The sequence below is a fragment of the Tamandua tetradactyla genome, chromosome 11 (assembly GCF_023851605.1).
Source record: "Tamandua tetradactyla isolate mTamTet1 chromosome 11, mTamTet1.pri, whole genome shotgun sequence".
Lineage (NCBI taxonomy): Eukaryota > Metazoa > Chordata > Mammalia > Pilosa > Myrmecophagidae > Tamandua > Tamandua tetradactyla.
In genome coordinates this window covers 7,832,686-7,848,545 of record NC_135337.1, presented here as the reverse complement: position 1 = coordinate 7,848,545, position 15,860 = coordinate 7,832,686, and the positions used below count along the sequence as shown (strand labels likewise).

The window sequence follows — 15,860 nt, the reverse complement described above, 5'->3', positions numbered from 1 at the left end:
TGACCCTTATTAATCTGTATTATCTTGGTTCCCCTCTTTTTTTCTCTGACTCCTTCTTCTCATTCTTCTTAAAGGCTCTCTGTCCTTTTTTATCTTCTAATTGAGAATTACCCAAAGTTTCCAAAATTAAGCCCTCAATTTCCTGCTCTTCTGTCATTATAGACATTAGCTCAAGATCATATACTCTTATAGAAAGCATACAACAACTGTTTGCTGGCTTTTTAAACTGATTTAAATTGAATTATAATTACAATCTCTATTGGGTAACTCTTGATTTTTAAGTTCATTCCTGAATTCTCAACTATGTCCGTTATATTTCCACTTGGGTATCTTAACCACAGCCTCAAACTGATCACATTTAAAACTATTATTGCCACCACTATTAATGCCAATGGTACTATTTTTCCCCCAGACAGTCATACTTTGGAAACCGAGAGTTACCTTTAGTTACCAGTACTTTTGGTTACCTCATTCCCAGCTTTAATTCACTTGACAAGTCCTACTGATTCCTCCCATTGTAATATCTTGCATCAACCCTCCTTCCCATGCTCACTACAAGTACCTCAGTAAAGGCCCTTTCCCTTAAAGCTTGAATTATTGTGTTTCTTAGTTCACCTTTGCACTTCTCTGTCTTTCCCCATTCAAATACATTGGGCATAATTATGCCAAATTAATTTTCAGAAAATACTGCTATAATTATCTCTCCTCTGCTCAAAACAACTTCCATGAATACCCCTTGCTACTAGGAAAAAGTCCAAACTCCTTTGTCAGGTACTTAAGACTCTCCTTAGTTGAACTCCAAGCTAACTTTCCCACATTTCCCTCTGTCCTCCAATCTAAAGATGACATCTAGCTTTTTTTTTCCAAAATTTTATGAATTGACATCACTGACACTATATGTAATACCACTTCTAAAAACTATGGCTTTCCTTTCCTTTCTCACCTCATAAATGTAACCCTCCCTGGTACTGCTTTTGTATTTAGTAGCCATGACTATTATATGTTTTGTTCCACTGGGTGAACAAATAAAGAGAAATAAGAAAATAGAGAAAGAACTTTTCTCAAGTAATTAGCAACAAGGAAATAAGAAAAAGAAGGGGATTGTCATTACTGCTACTTAGTTGCTTCTATTTCATATAGATATTTCACATAATTAAATAGGATGTATTATATCTTAGTTAAGGGTCTCTTTATTCTGTTTATACAAATTTTGGATAAACAAAACAAAACAGATGTCCTTAACTAACTGATGGGAAAAAAAGGGTTAGGAAAGGGAAGTCTAAAATAAAGGTATGATGATTCTTATTGAAAGAGAAGGAGAGAGAAAGAAGACATAGTAAAGAATAGAAATTAGATCTAACATAATCAGCAAAATTCATCACTAGGTTTCAAAATTGGTTCAGGATAACTTGGTAACTAAGTGAGACTACAAGGAAAGGGAAAAATAAGTTGGAGTCACAAAATTGTGTTAGCTGGGAGTTCATAACAGAGAATTACCAAATACATAGGATCTAATTAAATTTATACTTTCCAAATAACAGAAGATATTTACATAACTTCTCCAGTGGTCTGTGCCCTAGGGATTGAAGAAAGTCTAGGCACTGCCCTAGTTCTAAGAGAGGATGGAGTCTTCATCCCAACATTTAGGGAAAGCATGACCACTATTCAAGTATGTGGAAGGGGTGGGGCTACCACTCCATCAGACCCAGAGAACAAAGTATTCATCTATAGAGGACTCTCAGACCTTGAAATCTAATGGAGTTGGTCCTGCTAGGTTGCAGAATTGTTTGAGACACATGACCCCTGTTTTCCTTCCAAGTTCTCCCTTCTGGAATGGAACTGTATCCTATACCTGTCCCTCCATTATATATTAGAAGCAGCTAACTTGTTCTCTAGGTTTCAAAGGTTCACAGAGGGGAATTGTGCCCTTGGACAGACCGTAGCCAAAACTCATTTTGATGAGACTTGTAACTTGTATTAAGACTCATTTTTGAAATGACTTAGGGCTTTTGAGATATTATGATGGAATGAATGTATTTTACATGTAGAAAGAATGCATCCTTTGGGGGTCTGGAGGGTGGAGTGTGGTGGTTTGAAACTTTATGTACCCCAGAAAAACATGTTCTTAAATCTAATCCATTCCTGTAGGTGTGAACTTGATGTAAGTAGTTCCTTTTGATGAGGTTACTTTAGTTAAGGCATGGCTCAACCTAATCAGGATGGGTCTTAATCTTATTACTGGAGTCCTTCATTAACAGAATGAAATTCAGACAGAGAGAGAAAACCACAGGAAGCAAGAAGCTGAAATGCAACTGTACCTGGAAGAGAGCAGACAGGCCAAGAGAGGCCACACATGTGTATTACCAGGTGTTTTAGTTTGCAAGCTTCTGGAATGTGTTATACCAGAAATAGAACTGCTTTTAAAAAGAGAAATTTATTACGTTATAAGTTTATAGTTCTAAGGTCCTGAAAATGTCCAAATTAAGGCACCAACAAGAGGTTACCATCACTCAAGAAAGGCTGATGAAGTTTGGGGTTTCTCTCTCAGCTGGGAGGGCACGTGGCAATGTCTGCTAGCTTTCTCTCCCAGCTTCCTGTTTCATGAAGGTCCCCCGGGAGCATTGTCCTTCTTCATCTCCAAAGGTCTCTGGATGCGAGGGCTCTGTTGGTTCTGGTGGCTCTGTCACTTCTGGTGGCTCTCAAAGTTTTTCCAAAATGGTTCCCTCTTAAAGGGCTCTAGTAAGCAACTCCATCTTGAATGGGTGGAGACACAGCTCCGTGGAAACCATTTAATTAAAAGTTACCACCCACAATTTTGGTGAGTCATATCTCCATGGAAATAATAAAAAAAAATCCTTCCCAGCAATATTGAATGAAGATTAAAGAACTTGGCTTTTCTGGGGTATGCAACAGATTCAGACTGGCATGCCAGGTGACAGAGGAGATAAGGGCCAAGAATCACCAGCAGCCTGTCCCAGAACACCACAGTCTGCAGAAAGAAAGCTTCACCTTAATGACACCTTGATTTGGACTTTTTCCAAGCCTCAAACTGTGAGTGAATAAATTCCATTGTTTGACTTGAACCATTTCATGGTATTTGCTTAAGCAGCCAAGGAAACAAAAACAGGGTAGGAATGTAAGCTTTTTCCTACTAGAGATGACAAATGGAACAGTCAGCCACTGCTTACTTATTTGCTATACTACAAATGCCAGCATATTTAGTTCTAATTACTTTTTTTTCTATTTCTACCCATTGAAAACCAAGTGTACAGTTAGCTTTTAAGTCCTAGTTTCTTACCATGGTTTAAATTCTCATAGATTTTCAGAATTAGATTTTGGGGGAATGACACTGAATTGCTACCTGTACAGCAGATTTTTATACAAAAATGGTTACAAGTAGACTAAGATAGGCCATGGCTTAGACGCAAGGGAGACTATAAAATATTGTTACTGAATTTTTACCAATTTGTCAGGTTTTTGCTCTTATGTACCCCCAGAATGATGATTTTCAGGTTGCCATGGATCCCAGGGCTGCTGGAAAGATTCCAAGTCCCAGAACTTTTCCTTCCAAAAATCTCCAGAACTGAGCCAAATGCATATTCCTTGTTACATTGTTTTTATGTGGTGGTTTGCTTTGCTCTGCTTGTGGAATACTTTCCAGGGAGAATGCTGTACCCTTTTTGTAAAATATCCTCAATTTGGTTAATGTCACAGATAAAGTATGTGCATGTGTAACATATTCTTGTTCAGCCATCTTCATTAATTCCTACCCACTCCTCCTGTCAGACATCTGGAAATGCCTACAGAATTGTAATTTTGGAAAGTGTAAAAAATTGGATTCATGTATTTATTTTTTTGCAGATATCATGCCATGCAGTCAGACCATTGTGAAAACCTTTTTTATTACCTTTCTCTCCCCTCCAGATCTTCAGGTTCCAATACCCCAACAGAGAACAAAGGAGGGCAGAAGAATTGACAGACCATACCAGAAGAAGAGGAACTCTGAGAGTAGAAAGCAAAATAGGGTAAGAGAAAAAGCAGGACCATGAAGGTGGCCTGGGGTGGCAGGAGGAAAGACAGGAGGTCAAAGGGGAAGGAGTTTCTCTGCTAACCACAAGGTTAGGGAATTAGGAGCTATGATGATTTGAAGCTGCATGTACCCCATGTTATTAAATATAATCTATTCCTGTGGGTATGAACTCACTATAAATAGTACATTTTGATGAGGTTATTTTAGTTAAGATGTGATCCACATCTTTCAGGATTGGACTTAATCCTATTACTGGAGTCCTTTATAAAGGGAATGAATAAAAGAGAGAGAAAGCTATGGAAGCATGAAGCTGAAGGCAATGAAACCCAGAAGAAAAGAGAGAGAACAGCAGACACTACTATGTGCCTTGCCACTTGGCAGAGAAGCCAAGGATCACCAGCTGCCACTCTTCTGAAAGAAAGCATTGCCTTGATGACACCTTGATTTGGACATTTTCTTGGCCTCGAAATTGTAAGGTAATAAATTCCCATTGTTTAAGCTAACCTATTTCATACTATTGCATACTATTTGCTTTAAGCAGTCTAGGAAACTAAAACAGGTGGCACCAGTGAAAGAAATTAGGGCTTGAAGTGTTGTCGAGAGAATGAAGAAAAGGAGCCAGCTTCTCTATGGGCCCTGAAATAGGTTGGAATGTATGACAAACTACATTCTGTGTATGCTTAATAAGCTAATAGAAAAGCCATTTGGTTTATGGACTATACTAACCCTTTCTTTTCAAGTAGGACAACAGAACTTTGATCTGACCGTGACTCTAGAAATCAGGATGGAGTCTCTTCATATCCTTCTCACTGATTAGTAAATGAAAACTAGTAAATAAGATAACTCCCAAAAGAGAACAGAAAGAAAAAAGAAAACACAAATCCACAATATCATTGCCTTGAAGTATCACATTAAGTATAGAAGATATAAGTGATATTTTTGGAGGAAAAAAATCAAACTTGGCCCCTCTGGGCTAGGTGCAAATGAAGAGTTAAAGTTAGTCTGTCACCGTAGTTCCTCAAGGTTGTTCCTTAGTAACTTTACAACTGCTGGTCAGTATTATCCAATTCAAGCCTCCAACAAGACAGAAAATATGAATGCTAGGGAATGGAATAGGAACTCAGGCCTCTAAATCCAGTAAACAAAAGTACTGCTGTAGGAATGGATAATGAGACAGAACTGACCCTGAGTGTGCACAGAGCCATCTCCAACTAAGACAGGTGATCTCATGGAGGGGTTGGCTGCCAGTCCAGTAGTAGGGTAAGTAGGTAGGTGGGTAGGCAATAGCTAAACTTGGGTGAGAGAACCAAAGGATTCAACTTGAGATACACACAATATGAAGAAGTGACAAGAATTGCATTCACATGTCCTGTGAACAATTGAAAATTTGGGACTGAATGGTCCCTAGTGAGAGGCTAGAAATGGGTTTGGGAGAAGTCAGCTTAAGAGACGATCTGACATATTTATTCTTGGTAGTAGCAGAAAAAGTAAAATGTTAGAAAACACCTATGCAAAGGTGATGGTGGAGTTATACAGAGAAGGTAGGGTTTAACAAATGAGTATGATTGCTGAATCACTATATTGGTATTTCTTTTAGTCTCCAGAACCTTACAGCAGCTAGAAGTAAAAACCTGAAATTGTGTAATTGCAACACATACCAAATTCTGAAATCACTTCTACAACTAATTGTTGCTATGTACTTTGAAATTTATTGCTTTTTGTATACATGTTATTTATCACAAAAAAGAAAAAAAAGAGAAGTATAGCAGAGAAGATAGGATTTAACAAATGAGTATGACTGCTGAATCATTATATTGATATTTCTTTTGGTCTCTACTGTCTTAGAGTAGCTAGAAGAAAAAACGAAAAATTGTGGATCTGTAACCCACACCAAACCTTAAAATCTGTTCTATAACTACTGTAATGTACTTGGAAGTTTATTGCTTTTTTGTATATATGTTATATTTCACAATAAAAAAAAGTTAAAATAAGTAAATAAATAAATGAGGGAAAAGAAAAAAATCACCTATGTTTACCATTCTTAATATTTTATAATATTACCTTCCAATCTTTTATTTGTATATATGTAATTAAAATGGCATCACACTGTATATAAGATTTTGTAACTTTCCCTTTGCATTTATCCATTTGTGTTCTTCTGCATTATTTTTAATGTTGGTAAAGTATCCCATTGCATGTGGTATAACATAAGACATTTGTTGCTATATTTCGTGAGACTTTTATGTTGCTTCAAATCTTTTATTATTCTAGGCAGTACTGTGCATTGTGTAGTCAAAATCTTCAGATGAATTCTTAAAAATGGTCAAAGAATTTGCCCATTTTAAAAGCTTTTGATATATGTTATCAAATATATATCAGAAACAGTATATAAATTTTGCTTGCAGAAAGATTATATATGAGACTGCAAATTTCTGAACTCTGACCAATATTAGGATTTTGATATTTTACATAGAGCTCTATTTAATATGTAAAGTGGTATTAGTGGTACTTTTATTATTTGTATTTTCTTTTATTTGTACTTCTATTTGTAATTGCTGTACTCCAAAATACTTTTTAAGATGAAGAAGATACACATAATCAAATTATCTTATCTACATAAAACTGTGTTCATATTTCTGTATTCCTTTCCAGTCTTTGTTCAAATACATACAGATAGTCAATGAGCTCATATATGCATATTTTGTAATACAGTACTCAACGTTTGCTAAGCACTCACTTTGTGTATGCTATTCACTTTCTATTGAAGATGCTTCAATTCCTTCCACTATAGAAAAGAAAAAGTGTATCTAAGTACTTTTAAACATAAACATATGCAGCAAAGTGACCACAATATAGCATGCAGCCAAGCCCTAACCTAAATATAATAAAATGGGCGAGATGTGTATGTCATAAAATTAGCTGCAGAACTAGCTAAAGTGGATACGTATTCCTTTGTAAATCGTAATCTGTCCAATAAAGAGCACGCTAACAGAAAAAGATGATCCTCATTAAGCTTAGAAGTAAAGAAAGATAGAAAGCATTTGTCACTGTATCCCTAGTGCTGTCCAGAAAAGAGTTATGTTGGTCACCAGCCTGAGGTTTCAAATTAGGAGATGGAGACAGTATGCTATCATAGTTGGAGCCACTAAAATCACCATTTCCATCAAGAAATTTTTTGATTATAGTTGATTTCTTTTACAAGTTTTTTTCCAAAGTAGAGAATATGTTGACCAACCAGTGCAAATTTCCACTCTGTTTGACAATTACTTTTCTCCTTGAAAATGTAATTATTTGGCATGCTGGTTTCTGGTGAACTTTTTATACATTTGGTTATTTGGAGCCAGTTGCCTATTCTGACCAATTCTGAGCATACTGAAAAAAACTGAATTTCTAAGCTAGCAAAGCTAAAGTACACACACTGCACTGTGATGCTTCCAAATGGATAACAGTATCTTCAGTGACTAGCTGACCTCTCTCAATGGCATCTTTATGTTAATGCACTCTACTATCCTAACAATATGTGTTTGTGTTGAGCTTTGACAGAATTCATAAAAATAATTAGAAACGCACCAAAGTGAATGAATTTTACAAATGTGATTTACAGTGAAAGAAACAAGTCATAAAAAAGGAATTCCACTTACATAAAATTCCGAAGTAGGTAAAGTTAATCTCTATTGTTTAGTAATGCATATGTAGGTATTAAAGCTATTCAGAAAACAAAGGAATTATTACTAGAAGTTATAAAGATAGTGTTTACCTCTAGTCTAGGGAAGGTGTGATCAGGAAGGGCATGTAAGGAGTTTCTGGGGTATGGACAGTGCTTTATTTCATTATTTGAGTGGTGCTTAATTGGGTAATGGGTGCCTGATTTATTACAAATTGTTCAATTGTATGTATGTATGTGTGTGTATGTATATACACATATACATGTTTAAAGCATTTTTCAGTGTATATGCTACATTTCACAGTTTTGTCAAGTTTAAAAAAATAAGGCCATTGGAAAAATTTGAGGCAATAAAAGGGAAGGGGGTTACTAGGAGTACAGGCTCAAAAGTTAAATAGCTTTATTTCACATCCCAGTTCTACCGCTTAGGATATGTGTGACCTTAGGTATGTTACCTAACTTCCCTGTGCCTACTCCATGCCAAATGCTGTATACCATGATAAACAGAAAGAAATAAGAACCTTGCTTTTATGGAACTTCAGTCTGATGGGTGAGCAGGCAACCAAATAATCACACAAATAAATGTTAATTTGGAACTGTGATAAGTACTAAGAAAAATGACAAGTGAAACTAAAGAGAATTTATGAGAAGATTTGATCTATTCAGGGAGGTCAAGGGAGTCTTTGAGGAAGTGACCACTTCATCCAATTACTCTTAATTAGGTAAAGAGAAATGTGAGGAATGCGCAAAGGCCCTGTGGCAGAGGAAGCAGGGCAAGGACAAGGACAAGGAACTGACCATACAGTAAGATGCTGGAGAGGCGCATGAGGGCTGGGCTATGCAGGACTTTGTAAGTCATGTTAAGGGATTCTTCAGGAAGTAAATGAGGTTGTGTTTGTGAAGCACTTTAGCAGAGCCTGTAGCACAGTCCCAGAACTTAGCTATTGTGGCTATAGAAAGTAAATGATAAGAAAATTTACATAAGTATAAATGGAGATTGAAATAATCATGGAAAATTTTTAGGTTTTTTTGAGATAAAAGAAATCACAAACAATACGAAGTACTATTTTACTATAGGACAAAGTAAAATATATATGATTTTACCTAATACAGTATAAGTATAGAAAGTATATAGAAAGTATATTCCAAAGTATAGACTTTGGAATCAAACAGATCAGAGTTTCAAATCCTGGCTTTGCCGTTTCATAGGTAAAATGAAAATAATCCTTTCCTGTCAGGATTGTAGTGATTGACTGAGGTCATATATATGTAAAGCACTTAGCAGATTGCCTACCACATGGTAAGCATCAATACATTTTATCTTTTATAGTTATTTAATTAAGACGAGCAAGGTAGAAGAGAAGATAAATTCTGATATTACAAATTAGAAAAACTCTCTGGAAATAAATTTGGCAATGCTTAACCATTTCGACACTAATACTCAGACCCAGTTATAACACTTTTGGGGAGCAAACTTCAGGATATAATCAAAAAGAAGGAAAAAACCACATGGTCAATATAGTCATTGCAGTGTTATCAATAGAAAAATTAGAAAAAGCCTACATGTCAAAAAATAAAGAAATAGTTAAATAATTTGGGTGCCTACTATGTGTCAGGCATGTTATATACTTATTCCATTATGTACACAGCAGTTCTGCAAAATCAATGTTATTGGTTCCCGCTTTGCAATGACTTTGTTCAAGGTCACACAGTTAGGCAGAACCTAATTTCAAACCCAGATTTATGTGACTCCAAAATTGTAATGAAAACAAATGGTAAAGCAGACTACCTGAATTCAAAACTCAATTCCACCACTTACTAGCTGTGTGACCCTGAGCAAGTCAGTTAACCTCTCTTTGTCTCATTTCCTTAGCTCTAATTCTCAATGGATTAAATGAGTTGATATGTAAAAGTACTTAGAACACTGCCTGGCACATAGTAAAAACTATAGAAGTGTTAGCTATTATGGCTATTATTCTTCCATTATCTTATGCTGCATTATCAGCCATTAAAAATTATAAAGATTTTAAAGAGTCAGCTGTGATGATAAATTCACAGCTATATGATGGTATTATGATTGTACACTTTGGATGATTGCATGGTATGTGAATATATAATATATATCAATAAAAATAAATAATTAAAGCTAAAAAATTATAAAGACTTTTAATCAATATGATAAGTAATTTGGTAAAATTAAGTGAAAATATGAGAATACAAAATTGTATCTGTGCTATAATTAAATGATATAAAAAGCATTATATAAATGAGCCAGAAGATCCACCAAAAAAAGTTACTTGTTGGAATGCTGGCACTAGGGTGAATTTTCTTTCTTTTAATTTGTAATAATATTGTTTTACAAGATTAAACAATAAGGGCTTTTTAAAAATACCTTTAAGAAATTTTCAGTAGTGTGGTTGTTGCTGCTGTTTCTACTATGTAGAAATTATATTAACTGGAAACTTATTCTCAGACTACGCCTTTTGAGGACTCAGTGTTAATGGTTGAAGAAGGCACTATTACATAAGGATTAATTTCACAGGCTCTGGAAAGCCTGTGAAAATTTCCATGGTTTAAAAACCTGGTTAAATTTCCATGTCTACAGCTTCACAGCCACAAAGCATGGACTTGAAGGGGAGACAGAGGGCACCCACGTGGAAGTAAGGTGCCTTTTGGCAATTTGCATAAAGCCACCACAATTTAGGCTAGCAGAGGCCCTGTGTCACAGAATCAGTTCTCAAACCCGGAAGCATCAAATCCTGGGAGAGTACATTAAGGGGTTAATTAAGGTTGGATATGGCATATGATCAAGTGAAAAGCCCTCCAATTTAATGTCAGTATTTACCTTTTCCAAGCAGGGAACCTGGCCCTAATCACCCTCCCCTACTCCCTCAAAGCTGCACCCTCTGGCATCTCAGCTGAACTTGTAGGTGGAGCTGTAAGCAGACTGTGTTTTTCCATTGGAGGACATGAGTCAATGAACAGTGAGGTTCCACTTAATCACCACCCTAAAACAAGGTCTTAAAATTAGTAGCTAAAAGAACAAGGAAGTGATTAATATAAAAATCAGGATAGTGATTTCACCTTGGGCAGGGCAGGGTTAGGACGAGGGTCGGGAGCCTGATAGAGAAGAGATAAAAAAGGGTCTTCTGGAGTCTGGCAATGTTCTATTTCTTGACCTAGGTAGTGGCTGCTCTGGGGTTTGCTTTAAAATTAGTCAATACACTTTACACATTTTATGTACTTTCATAAATGTGTATTGTTTTCAAAATTTCAAACAGGGAGAAAAACTATAGAGGGTTTTTAAGCAGGGAAAAAAAGATCACCTTGGTGTTGAATGGAAAATTGACTGAAGCCTGGGCAAGGCAGAAAAACCAGTTAGGAGGTGACTGCAATAATTTGGGTGAGCGTTTATAATGACCTGAGCTAAGAAAAGGTAAAATATTAGAGATATAAACTACATTATCTTAAAAAAACACAGCCAAAATGAAACAGTGGGTGATACTGCCCCTAAGCTCAATGCCTTGGGTGAATTTGGCTCAGGAATTATAGGCTAGGGGCAGGCATATGTCTAAAGAGACATGGTCCAGAACTTCCCCCATACTTCACTCCTTGATAACTCTACCCAGAGGGGCTCAGACTGCCTGGCCAGTAGCAATAAGAGTATTTTTTGTAATGTCATGATATTATCAGAGTTGAACTAACATAGGAACTCTATTCCAGTATCTAATCACTCAAGATTTTACACAGTGTTTTCACATCTGTAAAATGTGATATTTGGTATATCCTATATCAAAATGATAGCTCCATAAGGCAAAGATTTTTGTTTGTTTTGTTGATTGCTGTATCCTCAGTGTCTAGAATTGTGCTTGGTACATAGTAGGTGCTCAATAAATATTGCTGAACAAGTGACCATATTATTATTATTGATATTTAATCATCATAACAATGCTATGAGGATAGGTAGAACATAAATTATTATCCCCATTTTATAAATTAGAAGTCAGAAACTTCGGGAGATTAAGGAACATGTCAAATATTCGACAGTTTAGTTGACAATAGAATCATGGTTTAATTCCAGGTACGTGTACTCCAATTTCCACTTCTCCACAGCTGAAGAGCTAAAGTTTGAAGTTCTTACAACTTTGAAATGCTAGCATGATAAGACCTCTCAGACACCTTTTGTTATCTGATGTATTAGGTTATAGAGTGAATAAAAGGCCTACCCAGCTTGTCACTGCATCAGTAACCACAGTTTCCTCAGAGAAGATGCAGTGGTCTCTGGGTTAATCAAATCCAGTTAATCCTAGGCTATCTCATATTCATATTTCACTCCATGTCCTTTGTTTGTCCCTACCCCCCCATCCTAGCCATTCCACCTCTCCTATTAAAAGAAGGTTAAGGAACCCTGCTATTGCAAAAACATGTTTTAATATTTTTCCTTAAGGAAAGAAGAAAAATGTGGCAGAGAGTTTTTCGTGCTCCTCAAGAATCTATATCATCCAAATGGAATCCCAAGCAGAGGCCAAAAACTAATGTTCATTGAGCCATGAAAAATTGATCTTGATTTTTTTTCTGCTTAATATCAATTAGAATTAGTCATTTGAAGCATAAAATACCACTGAAATGCCTGGAAATTCCAGGTGTTTAATTGCTATTAGTATTTAAAGGATTTTAAGTCTTCTGTAGAATTCTTATTTAAACTCTAAGCAAACAAACATCAAAATCCATATTTTGGAGAAAATACATACACACCTCTCATGGAAGTCAGACTTCTACCCCTCATCCTTCTCTAAGGTCTGATATTCACTTTATCTCAAAAGCAATTTAGTCTAGGAGATTTGGACCATCATAGCCAGTTAAACAGTCTGTTACTACCCTGAAAGTGTCACAACATAGGACTCACCAGAAATTCAGTGGCAAACTCCTCTTTGTTAATTTTCTTGTTTTGGGCTTCATCCAGGAATTTCTGCACAATTTGTCTTTGGTCCATGCTGCAGAGCAAGAGAGGCAATCTATGAGTGGGTTGAGGGAGGGCATGTCAAGTGTGTATCATGGCCGAGATGCCACTGAGAAGCCACTGCTGCAACCTGAGCAGAACATGCCGAAGGCTGTGGTTTACTGACTTCATCACAAGCCCTAGAGGAAATTAGTGCGTAACCAACCTCTGTGGTCACACAACAAAGCCATCTCACTCCTGGGCCCTAGAGCCTTCCTCCTCAACAAAGAAAGCTAACTGGTTACAATTCACGTTTCTAACAAACATGAGAGTAACTAGAACATAACATGTAATCTGCTTAGCTCTGAGGCTGTTCCTCTTGACTCTTAAGCAAAATTCACCTCTCTTCTTTCTTCCCAGAGAAAAGACAGAATTGCAGGTCTTGTGGATGGATTTTATCTTTCCCCATTCCCCCAGTGAACAAAAGGTCATTGACACTCTCTGTTTCCTTAGGTCCCAAATGAACTCTGCCTGGTTCAGTCAGGTCCGGAAAGAAGGACAGACGCTGTTTGGGGTTAGGCCCACAAAGGGAGATAGACACTGTGGTTATGCATCTTCTACTGAGACTATTCTTTCAAAGGTTTCTTGTCAGTGCAAACAGTGGCACACTTTAAGTTCATCAGAGAAGGGGTTTTTATCAGAGGTTTTACTTTTGTCACCATATGGATCCCAAACTCACGTTGGGATGAAGCAAAATCAGCTGTTTCTGACACTCTATGTCTCTCTCAGAGCTGAGGACATGCTGATCTCCATTAAGGGAAGTGTTGTTGATTTCAGAACCTCCCCATCCCCCAGCAGCTTTTTGAACTTCACATGGTTCCTGGATATAATAAAGACCCTGTTGGTTAGGCTCAGAAACAGTGACCTCAGCAGCAGCATGGTACCAGACAATTGGTACATATGACCTGTAAGCCTGTCAAACTATGAGGGACCAGAAAGAAAGTAAACAACCACTTTGCTGGCAACAGAATAATTCTCAGAACAGGAAAATTAAAATACTGGTTCTACAGAAGACATTTCTATTCTGCAACCAATGTCTTGGAAAAGGCTATTGTTTCAAGAAGACATGCTGTGCATGTAGCATTTTGGACCTGTTTGACAGACAAGCTGCCCCAGAAAAAGTACATCTCAACTCTTCTAAGTTCTCTCAGTGGGTACAAGTCTTCCTGAATATCTAATTCAGAGTGAGAACATCTAGAAATTGACATAACATCTCTGTTTGAGGGCAAAAATGCAATCAAATGTTAACAAAATTAGTCTGAAATAATCCTAAAGAAAACTGGGAAGTGTGTTGTTAGGACTTCCTCTATTTAAGATCCTACTAATCCCTTCTGCTTTGCAACATTATTCAGACTCCCTTTAGGAAGGAAATCATGATTCTGGATACTATTAGACGGCTTCTACTTTATTGAGCCCAACAGAAGAAAATGTCATTGAGTCATCTTAAATATAGGCAGCTTGAAGCCAATATTCCAAATAAAGTATTTCAATCTCAAATCACGTAAACTAAAATGAACCATAATTCATTAGCAATATTTGTTGAGAATTGTATAGAATTTCTCAAATTAACCCCATGTAACATTTAAAGAAAATTTCTTGCTGCCCTAAGCAATGCAACTGTTTAATTTGGCTATTTTAAAACATAAAATATGGGGAAGCTTTACATTTTAACATTTTCAAGTTCACAATAACTACAACAATTAAAGGTATGTACATAGTTAAAACCATTTTAAAATATTCAAAACATCAATGTGTGAGTATGCTGGGATTATGATTTAAATTTTTTTCTTTTAATATTATACCACTTTTTTAAATAAAAAAAGCACATGCAAAAATCCATTAATTTTTTCGGTAAATTTATTGAGTATCTACTAAATGCTAAGCACCATGCTAGGGGCTGAGTATGCAGTGATGAACAAACCAGTATATAGTAAACAAACACCCTAAATCAGTTAACAAAGCATCTCAGAACTCAAGGAACAGACCTAATTACTGATAAAAATTAAAACAATCCAAACTGACTTTCTTATTAGCAGAATAGCAAAGCATAACACAAAAAGGAAAATGATTCTCTCTATATACAAGTAAGAGATAAACATCTTTATAATCTGTATCCCTTTAAAATGTCCTCACTTCCATCAAAACCTGAACTTTATCAATTCATAAAAGATACCTAATAAAATAAAATTTAAATCTATTTTCTCAGGCCCATATTTCAGAACAATCTTTAACTAACTTTGTTGTCTTCTCTTAGGAAAGAAAGAGGTGGAGTAGACGTGAAATAAAGAAAAAAATTGCTTAGATACCCTCCAGTCCTTTTACCTAAAATCTAAGGAACTTAAAATGGTTTTTTTTCTTAAAAGCAAGCTGCAACTTTTAGGATCTGTTCCACTGTACAACCAAGGGTTATAGAAACCTTTTGAACTAATCAAACCTCAAAAACCCACTTAGCTACAAGGCCATTTCCTGAGAAGACCACTCAAGTGAGCAAAAAACAAACTGAAGGAGAAAACAAAAGCTTCGGTTTTATTTTTAGCAAATCTAAACTGCTGCTTAATGTTTCACACTTCTGCAAATACTGGAGGGGTAACAGAAATATAAAACTTTTGGGTGAAGAGTGTCTTAATTCATTTTGTAGGAAGATCAAACATGGGGGAGGGGAATAAGTCATGCAACAAAGGTTGCATTTAATTAAATTCTTAATTAAAATTAAGAATTTGCAACGACATATTTAAACCACTCTGGTACAAACCCTAAGTGAACACAATTCCATGCAATAAAAGACTCCAATACTTTACCAAATGAGCTCTAATAGGTAATAAAATTTTGAGTGAGAACTTGAAGAGGAGTGAATAAGGAAGGAGCCACCTCTTGCTGCTGCTTCATGTGGCTCTGACGTTTGGCCAGAAGAAAGATGAAAAAACTGAAGAGTACTGATCAGATGTCACCTGCTCCAACCAGAGGGGGCTGTGTCAGTTTAAGGGAGAAATATCAGTGTCATGGAGATCAGGAATTAGATGACAAAAAAAAACTTTAATCAAAGAGACTACTGGGGGAGATTAATAGGGCAAGACAAACTGGTCAATTAGGAACCATTCAGGTTTTGCAGAAGATACTTCTCCCTCTTGAGTACCCATGTATTATCTTGGAGAATCCACTTACTCTTC

At 36.3% G+C, this 15,860-nt stretch overlaps 2 protein-coding genes across 18 annotated transcripts in view; one reads left to right on the top strand and one right to left on the bottom strand.

The window, feature by feature from the left end:
* PTPN22 (protein tyrosine phosphatase non-receptor type 22) overlaps window positions 1-12,834 on the bottom strand; it is a 57,878-nt gene extending 45,044 nt beyond the window's left edge. For 2 of the 4 annotated variants that reach the window (XM_077119822.1, XM_077119825.1), the window contains exon 1: window positions 12,601-12,833. In XM_077119822.1, coding sequence (XP_076975937.1) covers window positions 12,601-12,687 — 87 coding nt within the window. In that variant the 5' untranslated portion in view covers window positions 12,688-12,833. Of the gene's footprint in view, window positions 1-12,600 lie in introns of all 4 variants that reach the window. The other 2 variants (XM_077119826.1, XM_077119824.1) reach the window with 2 other exon arrangements.
* Window positions 1-15,860, top strand: part of DCLRE1B (DNA cross-link repair 1B) — a 139,486-nt gene that overhangs the window by 61,472 nt on the left and 62,154 nt on the right. For 11 of the 14 annotated variants that reach the window (XR_013159204.1, XM_077119840.1, XM_077119846.1 and 8 more), the window contains 2 exons: window positions 3,925-4,025; window positions 4,263-4,506. The gene's annotated coding sequence lies outside the window, so the exon portion shown is untranslated. Of the gene's footprint in view, window positions 1-2,913; window positions 3,052-3,924; window positions 4,026-4,262; window positions 4,507-15,860 lie in introns of all 14 variants that reach the window. The other 3 variants (XM_077119852.1, XM_077119851.1, XM_077119848.1) reach the window with 1 other exon arrangement.